This window comes from Watersipora subatra, chromosome 1 (assembly GCF_963576615.1).
Source record: "Watersipora subatra chromosome 1, tzWatSuba1.1, whole genome shotgun sequence".
Lineage (NCBI taxonomy): Eukaryota > Metazoa > Bryozoa > Gymnolaemata > Cheilostomatida > Watersiporidae > Watersipora > Watersipora subatra.
In genome coordinates, this window is record NC_088708.1 from 77,561,555 (window position 1) to 77,584,793 (window position 23,239).

A 23,239-nucleotide genomic window follows, 5' to 3' on the forward strand; every position below is an offset into this window, starting at 1 on the left:
CTGTTCATAGTAAATGACCACAAGGCTATGTTTGTTACCTGTTCATAGTAAATGACCACAAGGCTATGTTTGTTATCTGTTCATAGTAAATGACCACAAGGCTATGTTTGTTATCTGTTCATAGCAAATGACCACAAGGCTATGTTTGTTATCTGTTCATAGTAAACGACCACAAGGCTATGTTTGTTACCTGTTCATAGTAAACGACCACAAGGCTATGTTTGTTATCTGTTCATAGTAAATGACCACAAGGCTATGTTTGTTATCTGTTCATAGTAAACGACCACAAGGCTATGTTTGTTATCTGTTCATAGTAAACGATCACAAGGCTATGTTTGCTATCTGTTCATAGTAAATGACCACAAGGCTATGTTTGCTATAAACTATAAAAATAAAAACTAAACACAAACATGATGATTTATAATATGAACAAAAATTATCCCTTTTCAGGGGACCACGGGGCACATCTCTTGGTAATTTGTAGAGCCGCTGTAACTTTAAATTTATCCTTCATCCAGCGCATCCATCAACTCGCAACCGCCTTTGTGCTTGTCGTTACTCCAGGAATCTCACTAAAGTAAAAAGATCGGTTCATATATCGTAAATGAAATCTTGACGTGACCTTTCAAGGAATTACGGAGTGTATCAACAATGATACAGCATACCTGACTATAATCCTGTCTTTTTCATTTCTTGTCAGCTTTTCAATGGCTTCTGAGATTTGCTTGCTTGTGAGTCTTGCATCAATTACCTGTAAATATGGGCTAATGTCTTGAAATTTATTTTTGATATTCTGTGCCAAATTCTTGAGAAGAGGATAAAGGAGAGAGGAAAAGGAAGGAGAGAGAGGGAAAAAGAGGGCAATTTATTTATACATGTATTTAATATTCTTTTTATTCTAGTCTACCTTACTAACACGCGTGTTTTACTTGAAGGTTGACTTGCAACAAAATTCACATTACAGTTATTTGGTATCAAAAAATTCACCATGTCTTAATCTGTTGTGTTGTAGGTGCCAAATATGTGGAAATTTGATTACAAGCTCTTAAAAGCTCAAAAACGAAAAGCCGCCGTAGATTGGAATCTCTTTATTTCTCTGACGTAGTCATGAAATTTATTTATTGTCTTGTCACGTGATGTTCTCACGTGAATTGAAAGGCCAATAAAAAGCTCAATATAAAACTTATCATAGTACTAGTTTATGACAAACACTTCGGATAGATGCTCGCTACTTTACAGTTTTGTTTCGGTTTGGTCTAATCGGCAAGTCATAATCTGATCATGTGGCCTAATACTTCGCAAATAATTTCTGCAGCACTTTTCGATTATCACAAGTGACCAACAGGTTCGTCATGATTATCAGACAATGATATGTACTCTTTCAAGCTAAGGCTAAAAAATTAAATAAATTTTTACGATAAGTTATAAGATATCACAGCTAAAAGTGACAGCATTACAATGACGATAAAACACGCGTAAGAACAATAGACATGGTTTTATTGAATGCGTGAAGTATATTTGTGAAAATATTTCGATGAATAAGGTTGCATGAAAGTGTAAAAAGAAACCATCTACCACATCTACGTCACATTTGAGCCGTTTTGGAAAGAGAATCCAAACTACGGCGGTCTCGCGTGGCTGCGATTAACTGTCCGTTTTTGAGCTTTTAAGAGCTTGTAATCACATTCCCACATATTTGGCACCTACAACATAACAGAGTAAGACATGGTGAATCTTTTCATATCAAAGAACTGTAATGTGAATTTTGTTGCAAGTTAACCTTCAAATGGCCACCAGCATATTTCACAATTTATTTGTTGCGCCAGACCAATGGTTACAAAATTTTAAGCTCATGAGTGGTTAGTTTGTATATGTCAAAACTAAACACTCCTACCATGTCGCCTGGTTTGAAGCAAAAAGTTCTCTGTCTTATTGAGATGAGGCAAGCATTAAAGCAAAACTTGTGACAAGATGATAGGAGGCTAGCCATGAGTTCTCTCTTAACAAATCTGTAATAAAATTAATTACCTGCAAGACTTGTGTCAGCTGTTCTGCTGTACACGTCGAGGTGACTCTAATCTTTTTAAGGTGTTTAAAAAGCACTAGTGGTTTGTTAACCGTGAGCGAGCCTTTGAGTATCATCACAGGCTTTTGACGCAGTCTCACAATGTCTATGGCAGGCTTGCCAATGTCCTGGTCTGTGTTGCCAGCTCGTAGTATTGGTCCACTGAATATCTGTAATTTGGGTTTCCTTTCCACGAGTGCCTCTGATATTCTTTCAAACTCATATTCCACGGGATTCTCCTGGAGACACATTTCAAGTTCTTCTGATAATTACTAGCTTTATAGAGTTGTATGTTGAATTATGTACAGTAAGACTTACTTTACACTGTCCCGAGCACAATAACTAGCGCAATAACTAGCGCAATAACTAGCGCAATAACTAGTGCAATAACTAGCGCAATAACTAGCGCAATAACTAGTGCAATAACTAGTGCAATAACTAGTGCAATAACTAGCGCAATAACTAGTGCAATAACTAGCACAATAACTAGTGCAATAACTAACGCAGTAACTAGTGCAATAACTAGCGCAATAACTAGCACAATAACTAGTGCAATAACTAGCGCAATAACTAGTGCAATAACTAGCGCAATAACTAGCACAATAACTAGTGCAATAACTAACGCAGTAACTAACGCAATAACTAACGCAATAACTAGCGCAATAACTAACGCAATAACTAGCGCAATAACTAGCACAATAACGGTTCACTGATTGTTGAGTTTGAACATAGCTGGATGATACCTACACTCAAGTCGAGGAACTGAAGAACACTTGCTGTACTTTTGTAGAGAGCCTCCACTATGACCAGACAGCCATTGGTCGATATTGGGTTATTTGCCATCTATAATTATACATATACATTTGTAATATGAAGAACTTTGGAGTCAGGTACATTTTGATTAGAGCCAGATGTATTTTGATATCAATATTTCCATCCGATGGTGCATGGTACGTATGTACATTGCACCAGTTCTTCAATTTCAGAGTGTGTGTAAACACACTCTGAAGCTGAGCTCTAAAAGTCTAAAATAAAGTACCTAACTAAAGTGGCTGTTGTGAAAATAGGTTTATTCTTAGCCAATTGATCATATGAAGCCTACTAGTTGTACATCCTGAGGAAAATAGTTTGACTTGTTATTCCAGTTTGACATCTGAGAAATATTTGGAAATAAAGATCTACTGCCTTGGGTACTATTACAGACTATTACAGGCTATTACAAACTATTATAGACTATTATAGACTATTACAGACTATTATAGACTATTCTAGACTATTACAGACTATTACAGACTATTATATACTATTATAGACTATTATAGACTATTATACAATATTACAGACTATTATAGACCATTATAGACTATTACAGACTATTATAGACTATTTTAGACTATTACAGACTATTACAGACTATTACATACTATTATAGACTATTATACAGTATTACAAACTATTATAGACTATTACAGACTATTACAGACTATTATATACTATTATAGACTATTACAGACTATTACAGACTACGATATACTATTATAGACTATTATAGACTATTATAGACTATTACAGACTCATCCTAGACACTCTAACCATTTACTGTCTATCAAATTAATGCAACCAACTTACCTTGAGTGTCTCCAGCACCTCATTTGTGCCAAGAACCTTGGCTAGTTTGACAGCCACTGGATAGGTTAGCCTGTTGGAAGAGATGTCAATCTCTTTCAGGTTGGTGTTAACGAGTAGGGCATCAGCCAGAGCCAATCCTCCAAGCTCTGAGAAGCCATTCCATGCCAAATTGCATACGGCTATGTGCACATTCTCCTGCGTATGTTATAGGTGATGAACACTCGAAAAGCATAAAATACTTTCTAGGTCTAGCATACAAGTCACCGGCAGTTGACAGTTGACAGCTGTTCAATGACAGTTGACAGTTGGTCGAAATAGAGGAACTCATTTAAAACTGTGGTCTAAGTTTTGGCAAGAACCTCACTGATTTGTCAAAAATACATTAATGTGTGTAACGTATCACATCGATAGCAATGCAGAGACACGCCTACATTTTAAAGATATACTTTGGTGCAAATGGCAGATGGTGCAAGCGAAACCTTATACTCAAATACAGATTACCTTGAGGCCAGTGGCAACAGCAACTGCGCCTGCACCCCGTATCTGGTTCCACGAAAGGTCAAGTTCATCGAGATAAACATTAGTGCTTAAGGCTGGCCCCAGTATTACTCCTCCTCTCGCACCAAATCGGTTGTGGCTCAGGTCGAGTGACTTCAACTTGCAGTCCTAAAATGCACATTCAACTGGTCTGCGGAGTAGAGTGGTAAAGGATAGCTTCAATAGGCTATATACACGTATGTGTACTTACTATTGGGCTATTTATGTGTACTTACCATTTTAATATTCTAACATCATTTATTATAACCATTGTAATATTCTAAATGCTTACCTAATTCTAAATATTTACCTTTTATCATAACAAAACACGTGTGACATCTATAACAAACCAAAAATAGAAAGATAACATTGCTAGCAAACGGTAAATATATATCAGCATGCTTGATTAGAGGTGCTCAGGCGATGATAAAGGAATATAAAAACTTGCGCAATAACATCAAAAATGTCAAATTTCATTGCCTTATATCTTAAAAGTGCTTTTAAAAATATTGTGCCAATTAAAATTAGCACAAAGAAGGCAAAGTTGGAAATTTTTTGAAAGGGTTTTATTGACTATTATTGACTATTGACTATGAGCAAATGATTTTATCTTGCATACAACCGCACATTTCTAATGCACGAATTTGAAAACCATCACATTTGGAGTGTGAGTGCGGCAACATTTTAGTACACTCTAAAGCTCTCTGAGCAAACACGCATTACCTGTCAGAGAGCTAAAACTTGCCATTAGGTTTGTTGATAACCGATAATCATAGCCAACTGTTGACTATTTTTTAATAAAAAAGGATATTGTGAGTGGTCAATAAAATGTTGGTTTGCCCATTTATAGATAGTTCAGGAAAAGCATTTTTTGAGGCCTCCTGGGGCAGTGAATAGATTACAGCTGAAACATGTCACAGAGTTGCTTACATGTATTTCAAATGACCCACTTATAAATCAATCAGTTTTAATTACATCTAACATGGAGAGTTAAAAAGCTGCTATCGGCTTCTCTGCTTTCCTCACACCATTCATGACTACCAAATGTTAACTGTATACTCTAATTCATGACTACCAAATGTTAACTGTATACTATAATAATACCCTTTTAAATATGAACTTGCGCAAACGTTTTAGTAGATTTTATCAGAAAATATCGTTTTTTTTTATCATTTGGATTGTTTTTGATGTTTGATGTTTGAGGTGGTCTAATAAAGGTCTAATGAGGTGGTCTGATACTGTCTAATAAAATCTACCAAAATTTTGTATAGGTTGTTTTTTAAATGTATAAAAAAAATTTTAAAATGCAAACTTTAATGACATCATTTCAAACAGAATTGTATTGCTCACGCAAGTCATGATATAGCAATTGTATTGCTCACGCAAGTCATGATATAGCAATTGTGAAAAAGAACATTTGAAGAGCTGTGCAATATTGAGACAAAACACCAGCCAATCACATAGTTAATTTGTGTTTTGGATAATGAAACTAGAAAATGGACTTAGGTATTTCAAATCGTATTTATAAAAAAATTTTGGCTTGGATTTTTAAAATAGAAGTATACAAATCATTCTAGCCAATGACAGATTTTTGACTAATGTTAGCAGTTTTACTAATTTATCTTACTTTTTTATGAGAAGTCAAATCTTAGAGTTAGACTCACCTAATTATGATGCCATGATATTCACCATATTTGGGTAATCTTAGTTTGTTTCTTTGGTTCAATTCCAACATCCTCAATATAATTTTATTTACATAAGTAAGTACAATTGTGCAATAATATTCTGAAGCATTAATTATTATAACATGAAAAACTCAAAAAATAAAATTTAAAACACATGGACAGTACAGCACATCTTTACATAGAGGTTGGGTTAAATGGCTTATGCATACCTCCATGAAGTCAGCGAAGGTTGCTGCAGAGTTGTCTGTGAAGAGGTTACCAGCAAGGGACAGTTCCTTAAGTGTGTCGTTCTCAGCGAGCATCCTGTTGATGTGTGAGGCACTTGCATCGCTCAGATTATTCTCTGCAATGCTCTGCTCAATAACACAGAGATAACTTAATACTCAAAGAAACTTAAGACTTAAGACTTAAGGAAAGTTAAGACTTAAGAAAACTTAAGACTTGAGGTTACTAAAGACTTAAGAAAACTTGAGGGAACTTGAGATTTAAGGAAAGTTAAGACTTAAGGAAAGTTAAGACTTAAAAATCTTTAAGACTTAAGGGAACTTAAGACTTAAGGTAACTTGAGACTTAAGAAAAGTTGAGACTTGCAAAAACTTGAGACCTAAGAAAACTTAAGACTTAAAGTAACTTATGACTTAAAGGAGCTTAAGACTTAAGGTAACTTAAGGTTTAAGGGAAGTTAAGACTTGAAGGAACTTGAGACTTAAAAAAATTTAAAACTTGAGAAAATTTAAGACCTAAGAAAACATAAGACTTAAGGGAACTTAAGCCTTAAGGTAACTTAAGACTTAAGGTAACTTAAGACTTAAGGTAACTTGAGACTAGATGCTACGGAAATTGTATGAGAGTATAAAGGAAAAACATCAGAGTTTTGTTATACATAGCTGTAGCCATAGAAGTATTGATTGGAGGAAATAAAATACTTGTTTACTGATACATAAAATTTTTTGCATAGATTCAGGTCTCTTCTACTCATCAAAATTCATCAAATGCAAGCAAAGATATGAAGTTTCTTTACTATATTATATAAGCGGCGCCAATAACTTTAGATCTAATATGTAAATGCATAGCCGTAGCATTGCTGTTTTTGGTTTATGGTGCGACAGCAAACTTTTCACATCTTGTGGCAATTCAGAGAAATTGCTTCACAGAAAAGCAATGTATGTAACAAGGGTTAACCTCAGCAAGCCGCCAATATATTATTACTTATCAATTATATCAACATAAGTTTATATAGACTTAATATTGACCAAGAACACAATTCTTTTACACATAGACATGCATCGTAAAGGAATTCAAACATATATTATGTGCTATGCTATATTGTAACGCTACGGTAATGTTTTGAAAGCTCATAAAATCTTTTAATGTTATATTCAAATTGTTCAATTAGACACGCTCACTTATTATAAAAAAGTAAAATTGACCATATGTAGCAGCAGGAGAAACAAAAACAGCAAACCATTGTTATAAACACTGAGAAGAACTATTGTAAAAGCTGGTCTAGAATGACTAGCGAGCTGAGTCTGAACGCACCACTATACAAATAACAAGCCTAAAAAGCCAGCTTAACTTTAATTAATACGAAAATAATGCAAAAAGGTCGTTATTTGTAAAAGTGTCTTAAGTTCTCTTATTACAGAATAACAAAGTCTTAGTATTAAACATACAAGTGTTCGGAGTATGTGGTTGTCTTTTAGCATCTCACACAGGTATTCACATCCTTTGTCTCCTAAATCATTTCCACCCAGATCTAAACTTTCTATAGACAGCACGCTCTGCAATAACAGGAACCTCTATGATTCTCACTGCATTTAAATAACAATTTCCTAGCCGTGTTCGTTATTAGCCTTCATAGTACATCACCAGTACTAGTTGCTGCTATATCAGTTATAGACTTGATCATATGCTATACCAGGTATAAATTTGATCATACTGTATTATTTGTAAATACACACATACATGTATATGCTAACTGATCATATACTTGACTATGAGTAGCTCTCAAACGACAATAAGGGATGCTGTTGATTTACCAACACTCCTACTGATAGTCTTTACCCACTTCCTCCGCACCCATTTGTCTTTTCCCTCACTGTAATCATCTACATCAACCTACTCATATTCCACCCCTACTTTCTGTTGTTTACCGTTCACTCTGACATGTGACTACTTACAGACGAACCGTCTCTGTATTTTTTAAACACGCCGTACTAGTAACAGAGCAATAAAGCTCCGCTACTATGACTAGAATAACTAGCCTCAACCAAAGCGGATTCGTCAAAATTAACATTATAGAAAAAGTAGGATAATATGATTTCAATAGCTACAATTTTAACAATCTATAGGTACGTATCTAACATTCTATAGGTACAACTCTAACAATCTATAGGTACGACTCTAACATCCTATAGGTACAACTCCAACTATCAATAGGTACGTCTCTAACAATCTATAGGTATGACTCTAACATTCTATAGGTACGACACTAACAATCTATAGGCGCAACTCTAACAATCTATAGGTACAACTCTAATAATCACAAAATATGCTGAGTAAACTACACGCCGACACCCAGTGAATGTATCATGTAAAAATGTTGCTTACTTTGAACGCCTTAGCAATGGCAGCAGTTTCAGCAGCAATAAGCGCACGATGTTTGAGATCTAGGACAGTGTCTTCCATATGTTTAAGGAAACGAGAGACGGGAACAACATTCAGTTTCCGACAAACAGATATGTAAAGCTGAGGCAAAGTCTGTATAGTTGTATCAGTCTCATCTACAAAAAACACAACTCCAATGTATTTCTTTTAAAAATATTCAGTGAAGTAAGAGAGAAGTATATAAAGTATATCCAAGTAAATTGGGCTCATAAGTATGGATATATTTGCGACCACTTAACTAGTAACGTCCAGTCTTAATAAGATCATACACATAGTTGCAGTCAATAAAACTTCCTTACATAAACTACACAAATGAAATCAGCTAATAATGGCGAGAACATTCTCTCAGCTTCCTTGCTGAATATTGCTTATTACAGCAATCAGTGCGTAGTTAGCGATACATTCCTTCAGCCGCTAGTAAAGTTACAGAGATTGTGCTTATCTCAAGCATTATTGATGGATCATCAGCCAGCAAGCGCTATAATATTCTCACAAAGGGTTGTGATATACAAACAGAATTCTTGGGACACGTGTATATAATTTACCATCATTCTCAAGGTCTGTATCCCAGCCAACATCATCAAATACATCTACGGGCTCCTCGGCACTTTCATCAAACCTATCCTGGCATCTCCGAAACCTTATGCGATTTTCAAGAGGCTAAAAATGTAAAATTATAGCTACTAATTGATGAAACTATATTATATCCATCAACGTTGTGTTATACTATAAGTGCTACGTGAAGTGACATAGCACTTACTCCCAACTATTTCGGGAGAAGTTGTCATCTTATGTGGCTAACATGCCACATAAGATGTTTGGTGGTATACTGAACTGTATGAGAAGGCGAATAGAGGTATACACATGTTGATTAGTTAGATCAAGGCACTGCGACTAGTTTGTCTACTAAACTAATTAGTTTAAATTCTAGTAAGAAATTATGGTGGTAATACCAACTGTTTTGGTAATGATACTAGATTCTTGTTATTACAATAAAAACAGATTGTCACAAATTATCATACAACATAGTTTAGCTGATGAGAGACATTTCACCGGTTGTACCCTTTCTGACTAAATCTAAATTTTCCAAGTTGTTTCACATTACATATCATCATAGATTTAGTCAACACCAAGCAGACATGCACCTTCGAGTGAAATCATTAATAATGCAATAATGCGTCACTAAGCCGCCGCATGATATTTTGTTATATTTTTGTATACATAGACCACACAAGTAATTCAAATATGGTATTTTCAAAAACTTTTATCAAATGTACACAAAAATTTAGTTGCTATGGTGACAATCTTGGTTTGAAATCCTTGATCTTTTTAACTTATTTTATTTCAATGTTTAATTAGCTATTTTTTTTACAAATAACCATCAACTATTTGTACACATATACATGTATCTAGTAATGCTTGATTCTGAAGGCATCCAACTCTAAACAACTACTAACTACTACTAACTACTACTAACTACTACTAACTACTACTACTAACTACTACTACTAACTACTAACTACTACTAACTACTAACTACTAACTACTACTACTAACTACTAACTACTAACTACTACTAACTACTACTAACTACTACTAACTACTAACTACTACTACTAACTACTACTACTAACTACTACTACTAACTACTAACTACTACTAACTACTACTAACTACTAACTACTACTGACTACTACTAACTACTACTAACTACGTACTAACTAAACTATAATTATTATATCTTTCAGTATTTTATGTCAAGCAGAGTTTGTGTGTAAGTTTGTTACAAAGATCATCTGACACAATTTTAATGTAAAAATTTCAAATCTATAGGAGGTTTTACTTTTAGTGTAAATAAAATTAAAAGCGCTAGTTATGATTCTGATGGCATCCCTATGCACGATATGCAAAGCAGCCATAATCCTAGTGAATGACATTGCCGATGGATATTTGCTCAAAATCAATTGTTACATCAGAAACAGTTTCCTTCGAAGCAACATTGTGATGACAGCAAGAAAGAAAAAATGCCTTTAACTTTCCCAAGTGTCCTTCTTATCTACGATGTCTATGCATATTGTCATTTGTGGCTATAGATTTGTTATTAGTGTCATCTTGTCAATATACAGAAACAAAAACTTTACATTTGCTACGAAAGTACATAGTGGTGAGTTATGAAAGTATAGAGTGGTGAGTTATGAAAATACAGAGTGGTGAGTTATGAAAATACAGAGTGGTGAGCTATAAAAGTACAGAGTGGTGAATTACAAAAATCCAGAGTGGTGAGTTATGAAAGTACAGAGTGGTGAGTTATGAAAATACAGAGTGGTGAGTTATGAAAAAACAGAGTGGTGAGTTATGAAAATACAGAGCGGTGAATTATGATAGTACAGAGTGGTGAATTACAAAAATCCAGAGTGGTGAGTTATGAAAATACAGAGTGGTGAGCTATAAAAGTACAGAGTGGTGAATTATGAAAATACAGAGTGGTGAGTTATGATAGTACAGAGTGGTGAGCTATAAAAGTACAGAGTAGTGAGTTATGAAAATACAGAGTGGTGAGTTATGAAAATACAGAGTGGTGAATTACAAAAATCCAGAGTGGTGAATTACAAAAATCCAGAGTGGTGAGTTATGAAAATACAGAGTGGTGAGTTATGATAGTACAGAGAGGTGAGCTATAAAAGTACAGAGAGGTGAGCTATAAAAGTACAGAGAGGTGAGCTATAAAAGTACAGAGAGGTGAGCTATAAAAGTACAGAGTGGTGAGTTATAAAAGTACAGAGAGGTGAGCTATAAAAGTGCAGAGAGGTGAGCTATAAAAGTACAGAGAGGTGAGCTATAAAAGTACAGAGAGGTGAGCTATAAAAGTACAGAGAGGTGAGCTATAAAAGTATAGAGTGGTGAGTTATGAAAGTACAGAGAGGTGAGCTATAAAAGTACAGAGAGGTGAGCTATAAAAGTACAGAGAGGTGAGCTATAAAAGTACAGAGAGGTGAGCTATAAAAATACAGAGTGGTGAGTTAACAATGACACATTCTGTACGCATTATTTTGCTGTAATGATGTAACATTATATTATAGGCAAAATTGAGAAACTGCTGCCAATGGACTGCAAAGAGTGACGTGCAGTGACTAAAGGACATTTTCAATGACACAGTACGTCTGTTAGCTTCAAAGCTTCACCATTAGAATGATGCTCTGCTAGCAGCCACTATAACACTATGCATCTTATACTCTCATCACCATTAGAATGATGCTCTGCTAGCAGCCACTATAACACTATGCATCTTATACTCTCATCACCATTAGAATGATGCTCTGCTAGCAGCCACTATAACACTATGCATCTTATACTCTCATCACCATTAGAATGATGCTCGTATAGCAGCCACTATAACACTATGTATCTTATACTCTCATGCAAAGATATATTTAGAAAGTTCATGTCGCCAAATTAATGAATTAATTTTTAAAAGTTTGCAGATGAAACGCCATCACCTAAAACAACTACATAACAAGAAATCAAAATATAAAACAGAATTCATAGTGTTGTTCACTATTCAGTTTGATATGAGCAGTTAGGCCATAATTTAAATTAGCAGCAATGCTAGTGTAAAAGTGGGGGTACTAAGTACGAGGTAATCCTTAGAAATTAAATTGATCTTCAAGTCTACAAAAAGAATTCATTGAACAGAGACAGAATGATGATAAGCAATATTTCCCATGGCAAGCAGGCACTTACTGGGTCAGATATCGCCTCTTTTAACTGCGTTATCAGCACATCATCAATTGTCTCGCCTTCGTCAACTGATGTTTCTTCCCAGTCACCTTCCTCCGGACTATTAAGAGCTGCAGTGACTGGCCGAGAGAAGGCGGCTCTCAATCCAGTCTACCCGATCAGCAATGCAAACAAGAATAAGTAGCATATATTATATGGCATGTTCACCATGCACTTACATCGCATGTACTAGTATTAATCACAATTCTTGCACATTGTGCTTTTGGAAATTTGGATATTGTAAGTGGAGATTATCATGCGTGGATACTATAAGTAACAAGGAGCGGCGGGATACAATGTATTAGTATAATAAACAGTACGAAATCAGTTCTCCATGGTTACCTGAGAAGGAATCCGAGTGGAGGCGCATGATATCGGCCTAGGTGAGTTTACTTGTTCAGCCATGACCAATCCACTGCTTGATCACAAGCTAGTAAATATCCCGCTGCCGGTTTTATCTGTCTTTTCATATGCATGTATTTATCAGACTGTCTGTGTCATGCTTAAGACGGATCCCTATATTCTCCAAGATAAGACAGACAGATGATGAACTACCTGCGCATAGCAAATTAAAAGCATTTAAATAACATCAGTGCTGCCATGAGTATAGCATATAGTTAGTGAAAAGGATGATACTGCAAGGCACAAACCTCAGTTGGAACTACATATTGATATGCAGACTAGACATTGTGCTGAATCATTTGGATTTAGTAGCTGTCCAATTTTTGGAAATGTGTGAAAAACAGTTTGACATTAAATATTTCAAAATACATGTATATGTTATTACACCAACTTTGACAGCATTATATCCCCATATTGAAATTCCAAATAGATCAGTTGGACATAAGCGGTACTTCTGCCTTGATAGCTTAGTGTGAACATCAGAACACAAAAACTCTAAACACACAAATGCACAGACTAACCTAGGATCATAAATCCTAATCTAGGATCTAATCCTAAATCTAGGATCATGCTTTACTACTCTTTTCATATTTTTTTGCCAAACCCTCAGTCGTTTTAAAAATCTTCAGGAGACAAAGCTTGACAAATTACAGACGAGAAGAATAAAAGAGCTCACAGTTACAACATTTATGAATAATTGGAACGAAATAATCAAACACTGGAAGCAATATTATAAGAGCACACAGCAACGCGAAACACGAGAGAGAATACAACTCAATGCATTAAGAAATACAGCTTTGCATTTCTATCAAAATGAACTTATCATTGGCTATGAACACTCAAGAACTTACTTTACCACACGCTGTGAATCAATGTGAAACATTTACACACTATAAACAAATCCAATCATATTTTGCTACCTACCTTATAGGAATCGACTCAATAAAGTTATAGTGTGCAACTATTGGCAGGGTTGCTACAAGACATGACGCGTGAAACAAAGAAGCAATGAATTGCAATAACATTAAACACAATACTAATTGCTCTACTGATTGCTAATTTTTGTGGTATGTAAACGTTATTACAGACCTCATTGAATGAAGTGTATAGTTTACACAACGGGTCTATGAGTACTCTGATTAAACAGTTGCAGTATGTACAGTACACTCCAAGGCTGTGCTGACCGCACAATTAGTAATGTCCAAGTAGTTCTGCCATAATATGTACAAACAATAGAGTTTGATTGCAGACTGAAACAATGCATTGAGTGGAACCGATTGTCATCTTAATATAACAAGATTTGTCTACATCTTATTTGAATTAGTTTAGGTTACAAGAATAATCAATATTACTTAATAGCCTATCTGAGCATTAGCCAATTGGAACAGTGCAAGAAAGAGACCGACAAGATGACTAACAACCTATAACTACGCGGAGAGAGGAGGCACATGAGGGCCTTAATAACAGTATTGTAACCTTTATTCATTTCATCCTTGTTGGCAGCTATAGTATTATCACATTAAAGGAAAAATATGGAAAAAATAAAGTGGTCATTCTCATTCAAAAATCAACACTATAAAGTTAGTGAAATAAACATGAAGACAAACAACAGAGCAACGAAACCAAAAAGAAAGCAATATCATTACAGCTAGTAAAAGCTCATCTCTGCTCCAAAAAAGGATAAGCCTTGGATTAAACTCTGGCAAAAACAAAAGTATGCTCAATGACACCAAAATGTGGAAGGCCAATGAAACATATCGGTGACAAGGACAATGGCGAAAACATAATTAAAGCTCATAGCATGTCTAGTGGGACATCTGATGAGTAACTGATGGCAGATCACAATAGACAGTGGCATCACTGTATCGAGAGCGGGATGAGTCCTGGTCTTCACTAAGATGGGTTTCTTCGATTGGTGGGAGTACCAAGGCTATCAACAACAAAACAATTTGTTATATCATTAAGGTTGTCAAAAATAAAGCTGCAACGTAAAATGAACACGCATTCTTTATAATTGGACCTCTAAGTTGTCTCCAAGAACTTACCTGCAACCTGTTAAATGACTTCACAGCTAAAATAACCACGACTATCAACTACGCCATACATATAGAATTGTCTCCACTTTTATTTATCAAGATGACCTGCGGTGACCAACAAGGACACATGCATGGAACTCTCTTGACCTTGGTCACTCTCAGTTGTCTACCACAGAGCATTTGTCTCAAAATTCCAGCGCAATGCAGAGACTAATTTATATAACATTGCTAACCCATTCAGTACTATTACATTCATTCATTACAAAGAAAATTTCCTATCAGTGAATGAAATAGTGTTTCTCCTTACACCAAGCGATCCTCTGCGTACGCAGAGGATCGACGAGGATAATACGCGGATCCTCTGCGTATTATTTTTAGGTTTTATGTTTTCCAAAGAGGCAGATCAGTTCTATCCAAATGTAAGATGAGACTTTATTTACGCGCACGATCAAGATTGTAATACCATCAGAAGAGAAAAGGGCATGAGTAAAATAGAATGAGGAGCTAGTTGAACTGATGCTTCAGATTGACATATCAACCACTAAACATACTTCAGATTGACATATCAACCACTAAACTAGCCTGTCTTGACAAACTGTTGTTTTTGCGGAGTTGTCCCCCGTCGCGCGGGCGAGCAACACAACAGCTTGTCACAAGACGTACTGCACCTGATGCATCAGCTGCACTTATAGGGAGTTGTTCTCTTCCGTCTATGCAGCTTGGTTGCAATGTTATGTCGGTCGCTCCATTGGTAATCATAACGGATTTCGCGCAAAAATTTATGTAGAAAAAAAAAGATTACAACGTTTAACCAGCGACCAGTCTCTGCGGTAAACTTCAGTAGAACTTGAGAACTTAAGCAACACCAGCGACTAAACATGTCGTTATTTGTGCGCTCAGTCAGTTTAATTTCTATTTTTGTATCAGTCAGTTTTATTTGTTCTTATGGATTTTATTTTCAATTTATTTTATTCTTAAGTTTTACTAAAGTTTACAACAGAGTTGTAAACAACCAACAGTCTTTGGTTAAACGTTTTATTTTTCTAAATAAATTTTTGCGCGAAATCAGTTATGATTACCAATGGAGTGACCGATATAACATTGCAACTAAGCCGCATAGACGGAAGAGAACAACTCCCTATAAGTGCAGCTGATGCATCAGGTGCAGTACGTCTTGTGACAAGTTGTTGTGTTGCTCGTCCGCTCGACGGGGGACAACTCCGCAAAAACAACAGTTTGTCAAGACAGGCTACCACTAAACATACTTCAGATTGACATATCAACCACTAAACATATAGCGCTAACCTAACACTCCTGGATATTACGAATATGATGTGCAGAATTATGTTGCAGCTGTAAATGTTTAACGTGGTGTAGTAAGATGGCGCTATGATTTTATTTCATATTTCACTTATAACAACACATTTTATTTCACTCATATTGCAACATATTTCACTGATAAGATTTTATTCAATGAATAAAATCTTATCAGTGAAATATGTTTCTTTTGAATACATAATGCACGAGAAAATAAGCTACAGCGATATCAAGCATATGGAAGAAAAAGCCATGAAAAGATTAAGCACTGATACCTGGCACTGTTGTTGAACCAGCAGCCCCCACTTTTGGAAGCTCACAGTCAACATCAAAGAAGGCCTCATTGTTGTTATTTTCATCAACCAGCAAAACTGGACTCATTTGTTCATCATAAGCATCTGTCTCCATTGACAACTCATCAATAGTAGGAAGATGATCAACTGCGACTCTATCAGATGTACTATGAGAGGAGGCCTGGCTTACATCCTCCAAGGCACCTTCATCACTTATGACTAAAGAGGCACACAAAAAAAAAAATGTTTTGGGAAGCTAAAGAAGTGAATGGGATTTGTTATAAATGCTGTGATCTGGAAAATATTTGTATCCACAATATATTATACTTCATAATATTATTCTGCATATCTATTTAATAGAATTAACTGCAGTTAAAAGATATAACAAGCTAGGTGAACAATTTTATTTGGGATTTTCACAACGCGAAGCTTCAAGCAGAAGTAAATTATAAGCGAATTTGATGCGATAGACTAGTTTCAAGGTTGAAGAATCATTTGATTTAAAAAGCTACAAACTGAACTGATGGAAATTGGCAGGCACATCATACATAAATATTTGCAAGATCTTTAACTACCTGTGGAGCAACTACTAGCAGATGACAACTCAGCAGAAATGGCGTGCTTGGTGGTCACAATCTCAATTCCATCATCTCGGCTGCAAAGCATTAATAAGGAGACATGACAACTTTAAGAAATATTCTCTTATATTCAACAAGCTGTTTCACTAACAGCTGTAACAAAAGAATAGCAGAGTGTAAAAATGAAGAGCAGATGGTCACACTATGGAAAACTAAGAACTTATGCTGAAACTCACGAAGATGTAGTGTGGGTGCGATTAACTTTGACAGTGTAGTTTGGCAGAGCACCGTCCCCTGTGATGATGATATCTGTGCAATCATCTGAACACTCACTCTAACAAATAGAGAGTAAAGATCTATTGAAGAGGAGTCATGAGAAGTATTCAGCTTACTTATAGGAGTTATGCACTCGCGTAAAATGAAAAGCATTTCAAGCACATTTATTTTGAAGGTCGTTAAACAAGATGTCGGCTATATGCATTTGCAGATCAATTAAAGAGTTTTTCTATTCCTGGTAATATTTTAAATATTCCATCTGAAGCAGCAAACCCTTAATATGAGTACTAGAATTATTGATTACATAAATCAATGTACTATAAATATGTTGATCATTTTACCAACTTGATTAAAACTATTTTGACCCTAAGACATGCTACATCACATAAGCCATGCTACATGACATAAGTGTAAGACATGCTACATGACATAAGTGTAAGACATGCTACATCACATAAGTGTAAGACATGCTACATCACATAAGTGTAAGCCATGCTACATGACATAAGTGTAAGACATGCTACATGACATAAGTGTAAGACATGCTACATGACATAAGTGTAAGACATGCTACATCACATAAGAGTAAGACATGCTACATCACATAAGTGTAAGCCATGCTACATGACATAAGTGTAAGACATGCTACATGACATAAGTGTAAGACATGCTACATGACATAAGTGTAAGACATGCTACATCACATAAGTGTAAGACATGCTACATGACATAAGTGTAAGACATGCTACATGACATAAGTGTAAGACATGCTACATGACATAAGTGTAAGACATGCTACATCACATAAGTGTAAGATCATAAGACATGCTACATGACATAAATGTAAGACATGCTACATGACATAAGTGTAAGACATGCTACATGACATAAGTGTAAGACATGCTACATCACATAAGTGTAAGACATGCTACATGACATAAGTGTAAGACATGCTACATGACATAAGTGTAAGACATGCTACATGACATAAGTGTAAGACATGCTACATCACATAAGTGTAAGATCATAAGACATGCTACATGACATAAGTGTAAGACATGCTACATGACATAAGTGTAAGACATGCTACATGACATAAGTGTAAGACATGCTACATCACATAAGTGTAAGATCATAAGCCATGCTACATGACATAAATGTAAGACATGCTACATGACATAAGTGTAAGACATGCTACATGACATAAGTGTAAGACATGCTACATGACATAAGTGTAAGCCATGATACATCACATAAGTGTAAGACATGCTACATGACATAAGTGTAAGACATGCTACATGACATAAGTGTAAGCCATGCTACATCACATAAGTGTAAGACATGGTACATGACATAAGTGTAAGACATGCTACATGACATAAGTGTAAGACATGCTACATCACATAAGTGTAAGACATGCTACATGACATAAGTGTAAGACATGCTACATCACATAAGTGTAATATCATAAGCCATGCTACATGACATAAGTGTAAGACATGCTACATGACATAAGTGTAAGACATGCTACATCACATAAGTGTAAGACAATAAGACATGCTACATGACATAAGTGTAAGACATGCTCCATGACATAAGTGTAAGACATGCTACATCACATAAGTGTAAGACATGCTACATCACATAAGTGTAAGACAATAAGACATGCTACATCACATAAGTGTAAGACAATAAGACATGCTACATCACATAAGTGTAAGACAATAAGACATGCTACATCACATAAGTGTAAGCCATGCTACATCACATAAGTGTAAGACATGCTACATCACATAAGTGTAAGCCATGCTACATCACATAAGTGTAAGATCATAAGCCATGCTACATCACATAAGTGTAAGACAATTTAGTAGATTTACTACATAACATGGAACATACAATTTTTGTTCTACACTATTTCTATCTCTCTAATCCAATTATTAAATAATAATTTGTTGAATGCCACAAATCAAAGTTAAGTTTTTAATCTTAAAAAGGTCAACAAGCTGCTTGTGTAATGCATAGTTGTAATTTTAACAGCCTGTGGATATTAAAAATGCATGGCTGCTCAATGAATCTAACTACATCTGTTTCCCTTGCAACAATGACCTTACAACCCTGTCTTTCCGCTGACTTGTTCATTACAGTGTGTAACTTAAGTATATGAGCAAACCTGTATGTGAGCAAACGAAATTGCCGGTATGTGAACAAACTCAATTTTCGATAATCTGTGAGATAACAAACAGCAGTGTTATGCAATCCTGCATCATTTTACATTGGCTATACAACAAATACAGCCTGTCTAGCCCTCTCATTCAATGACCAAGTCTCTTGGCTATGGACTGGGAACCACTGTTTGCCAGCTTCAGTTCCAACCTGACTGCATCTTCTAACCAGCTACTATAATCACTGCATCGTCCTGCATCTGTGCAAAAGTCCTCATAAATTATGGTGAATGATAAGACAAGAGCTCCGACTCAAGCAGGCTAGCTGCACACAGCAGCACAAAGCAACAAATGGCTGGTGATGATGTGAACAAGCATATGTGTCACTTTGTCTGTGAACAAGCGTATGCAATAGACCTCTTCGCAAATGTTTTATATGAGTTAGATTTTTTACAAGAGAAATCATTACATTTGCCACAGCTTGCATCCATGTCAAATTTGGAGTAAATACCTATTCATTGCTATCGCAGAATACATCTTTCCTGGTATAAGAAATACCTCAACCGATATCACTACAAACTGTGGGAAACAGTAGTACTGACAAATGCGGGCACTCATGTTATAAGCTAGAGAAGTTGTTGTTGTTAGCAGTACTGATAACTAGTATTAATAGTCAATAACTACTACTGGATATAATAAACCAATGCTAATCTGAATACATTAAATACCTGCATTGCTGTCGTATTACTGGCCATCTCTGACTCTGTTGTCTGCTTTCCGCAAACGATCTCAATTCTACAAATTGAGGTTAGTATATGAAGAAACAACTGCAAACGCTTTTTATTTGTAGTGGAACTTTGCGCCATATGTTATAAAATCTTCAAGTTATCATAAAAGCTTTGACTGCTATGATACTTCACCAGGAAATGGAACAGTCGAAAAAATATAAATTCTGCCATGTGGTTAAACAGTGTTTTGATGCTTGACTTGTCCGTGTGAACATGGCTAGAAATTTTACTTGATAGCACATGATAAAAGTAAGAACATTCGAGGAGAACTAAATTATTGACACATTCATTACAGCACGACTACTGCCTAATCGACTGTAAAAAGAATATGAAGTAGGCCGGCGTAACAGCTTACTGGTGAATATCCTCAACACGTTGGTCAGTGCGCTGGTACTGGGCAGTGAGATTATACTTAAACCGAGGACTGCTCCCTCCAACCTTTAAATTATGACTTTGACTCTGGTCCTTTTTAACCTCTGCTATAAAATTACAAAAATATAAATGATATCTTTGTAATGATAGTCAATAACACTAATGTTGCCTGGGTACAGACTAGGTACAACCTGCAGCATGTTCGCTAATATCAATTTCATTTTTGTAAAACAAAAATTGTAAACGACTTTCGTTTTACAAAAACGAAAATCGTTTTACAAAAACGAAAATCGTTTTTGTAAAATGAAAAGGGCTGGACTAGTTTGTCCTTTGTCGAAGGCTATAAAAACTGAAGGTAATTCAACAGAATCATTTTGCTTGAGCAATCTCCTTACAGTATGTTTACTACCATTAAAAATATAAACAACCAAACCAGTCCAGCCCAAGGATTTCAATCAAACAATTTAATTACAAGCTGCACAAGTTTTAATCAAACAGGCTCACAACATATCATCTGCGCTTAATCTAGTATATGTATATTTTTGGAGCTTGGAGCTGCTTGGCACTTAATTATTTTTCGTGATCAGCGCTGGTACCCATTACAATAAATGGGGAGCACTATGTTTCTCGCCAACCTAATATGGATGTGTTGCTCAACATAGGATGACAAGAGTTATCCATGCTTTCCAAGAAGAAAACAACCCCTCGACTGCAACGCTTATTTTGAACTTGTCTGACTCCTGACTGAGCACGCAATTGTCAATTGAGCAGCTAAAGACATGGTGGGCTGAGGCGTGAGTAGCCAATCAAGACCTACCTATTTCCTAACAGTCTAGCTACCCGGTTATCTATTAAACACTAACACAGTACAATAGGATATATTTTAGCCCACTTTGGTTATATAAAACTAGATGATACACAACTAATGCCATCATGAACGATTCCCTACCTACAGCTGGACTACAGAGAAGTTCTACGTCAACATCAACAGTTAAGTCTTCAACAGAATACCCACTTCCCGCTGATTCACCAAAGGCAAGTTTCTCAACTTCCTGAACATGATCATCTTCTTCACTGGCCTTTCCTGAAACAAGGATTAGCATATTAAAACTTACACGTACATACCATGAGTTAGCATTGTAGTGCTGTACCAGTCAATATAACATTGAGCAATAAGAACATACATTGTAGTGCTGTACCAGTCAATATAACATTGAGCAATAAGAGCATACATTGTAGTGCTGTACCAGTCAATATAACATTGAGCAATAAGAACATGCATTGTAGTGCTGTACCAGTCAATATAACATTGAGCAATAAGAACATACATTGTAGTGCTGTACCAGTCAATATAACATTGAGCAATAAGAACATGCATTGTAGTGCTGTACCAGTCAATATAACATTGATCAATAAGAACATACATTCAGTACCTCTAAGTGGACGAAACTCAGCTGTTGCAAGAGGCTCATCAGAATCTTCAAGGTCCAACTGGCTGACTATCACTTTCTCTACATTATTCCTTTTCTCCAATCCTCCCTCTATAATCTCCATATCATCAGTACTTGCGCTACTATCGAGATAACTAACGCTCACCGATCCTTCACTCCATCCACCTTCCTCTCCTCCAGTCTTCTGTGTTGAGTTGGAGGGCATATGATCAGTTGAACCTGTTGTGTGGGCAAGGCTTCCTTCACCACTGCACACTCTAGACGTCTCAAGACTCTCATCAGCATATGGAAATTGCGTGTAGTCATCAATGGACTGATCAGGCGGGCGAGGAGATGCACGCCAGGAATACTTTTCACGAGCAGTACCAACGCTGCATAGACTGTCTACTGGCAGATCAGTTGTCTAAAAATACAAAGAGCTGTCACAAATCCTTAATGTGCCGCTGACACAACCTTAGAAATGTTAGCATACATCAGTGAGCTCTGACAAACCTCACTTTACCCAGAGTTATAAGTACTGATGATCGTGAACTGCTTTATCCACAAATTGAGGGTGAAGGTTAATCTATAAATAAATTTTTGGCATGTCATGCAGCTCGTAAATACAATTTTTTTCTCTGCCTAATGATCATGCTCAGCAAAAAAAACTTACAAAATAAGACAAAATACATTTCAAATCATCAAAAATTAAGACAAACATGTGAGCTAAACAAGCTCTCACACATCAAACAAACATTACATTGTTGATAAACAACAATAGGTTTTTGTTGTATAACCCAATTTACGTAAAACAACTCTAGCTAACTATTTAAAAACAATCTTACACTGCAAAGTCAATTAAGTGATCAAAGGAAACTCTATGATGTGTGGAAAACTACAAACAAATACCATTGAAATACGAGTACAACTAAGAGAGTAGAGAAGCTTCTTACTACGGATCTAAGAGTTAAATCATGAAGTTGCTCATCCAGTTTGTCAAAGGAGACGACAAGGGATGCATCTCTTGGCTGATCATCAACTGGGTCAGCGAGTCTTTTATTGAATAGCAAAGAAGGCTGTTTAATTGAGTTGCCACACTTAGCAACCAGTTCTGGGGAAGGTGGTGAGGTGTCCGCAGATAACAGAGATGCAACTAAAATGTTTGTAGCTAATTATGAATCAAATTACTTAGTACCCAACCCATGGGAGTAGGACATTCTTA

At 35.9% G+C, this 23,239-nt stretch overlaps 3 protein-coding genes across 3 annotated transcripts; all 3 read right to left on the reverse strand.

The window, feature by feature from the left end:
• Window positions 1-395: 395 nt before the first annotated feature.
• Window positions 396-12,765, reverse strand: LOC137391808 (leucine-rich repeat-containing protein 74B-like). Its single transcript, XM_068078345.1, has 12 exons — window positions 12,703-12,765; window positions 12,325-12,471; window positions 9,129-9,243; window positions 8,527-8,699; window positions 7,590-7,697; window positions 6,126-6,269; window positions 4,196-4,360; window positions 3,695-3,889; window positions 2,813-2,908; window positions 2,029-2,304; window positions 666-751; window positions 396-572 (listed from the first exon to the last, which is right to left on the reverse strand). The coding sequence occupies exons 1-12, from the start codon at window positions 12,763-12,765 to the stop codon at window positions 527-529; spliced, it is 1,614 nt and encodes a 537-aa protein (XP_067934446.1). The 3' UTR covers window positions 396-526.
• On the reverse strand, window positions 2,380-2,751 carry LOC137385474 (uncharacterized; the record flags this gene model as incomplete). Its single annotated transcript, XM_068071942.1, has 3 exons — window positions 2,380-2,467; window positions 2,569-2,575; window positions 2,685-2,751. Coding segments are annotated over 3 exons (162 nt in total), but the record flags the coding sequence as incomplete, so codon positions are not given.
• Window positions 12,766-14,316: 1,551 nt separating the features above from the next.
• Window positions 14,317-22,929, reverse strand: LOC137391817 (uncharacterized). Its single transcript, XM_068078357.1, has 9 exons — window positions 22,921-22,929; window positions 22,021-22,441; window positions 21,537-21,671; window positions 20,571-20,694; window positions 20,156-20,222; window positions 17,223-17,320; window positions 16,984-17,063; window positions 16,391-16,627; window positions 14,317-14,692 (listed from the first exon to the last, which is right to left on the reverse strand). The coding sequence occupies exons 1-9, from the start codon at window positions 22,927-22,929 to the stop codon at window positions 14,568-14,570; spliced, it is 1,296 nt and encodes a 431-aa protein (XP_067934458.1). The 3' UTR covers window positions 14,317-14,567.
• Window positions 22,930-23,239: the final 310 nt, after the last annotated feature.

Coding starts and splice junctions, on each gene's coding strand:
- LOC137391808 (XM_068078345.1), bottom strand. CDS start 12,765: ATGGCTGAACAAGTAAACTCACCTAGGCCGATATCATGCGCCTCCACT. Junction 6,270..7,589: donor ACCACATACTCCGAACACTT/GTATGTTTAATA, acceptor GTTATTGAGCAG/AGCATTGCAGAGAATAATCT. Junction 3,890..4,195: donor CTGTTGCCACTGGCCTCAAG/GTAATCTGTATT, acceptor TAACATACGCAG/GAGAATGTGCACATAGCCGT.
- LOC137391817 (XM_068078357.1), bottom strand. Junction 17,321..20,155: donor GTAATACGACAGCAATGCAG/GTATTTAATGTA, acceptor TCTATTTGTTAG/AGTGAGTGTTCAGATGATTG. Junction 14,693..16,390: donor TGGTTCAACAACAGTGCCAG/GTATCAGTGCTT, acceptor TGTTGTTGATAG/CCTTGGTACTCCCACCAATC.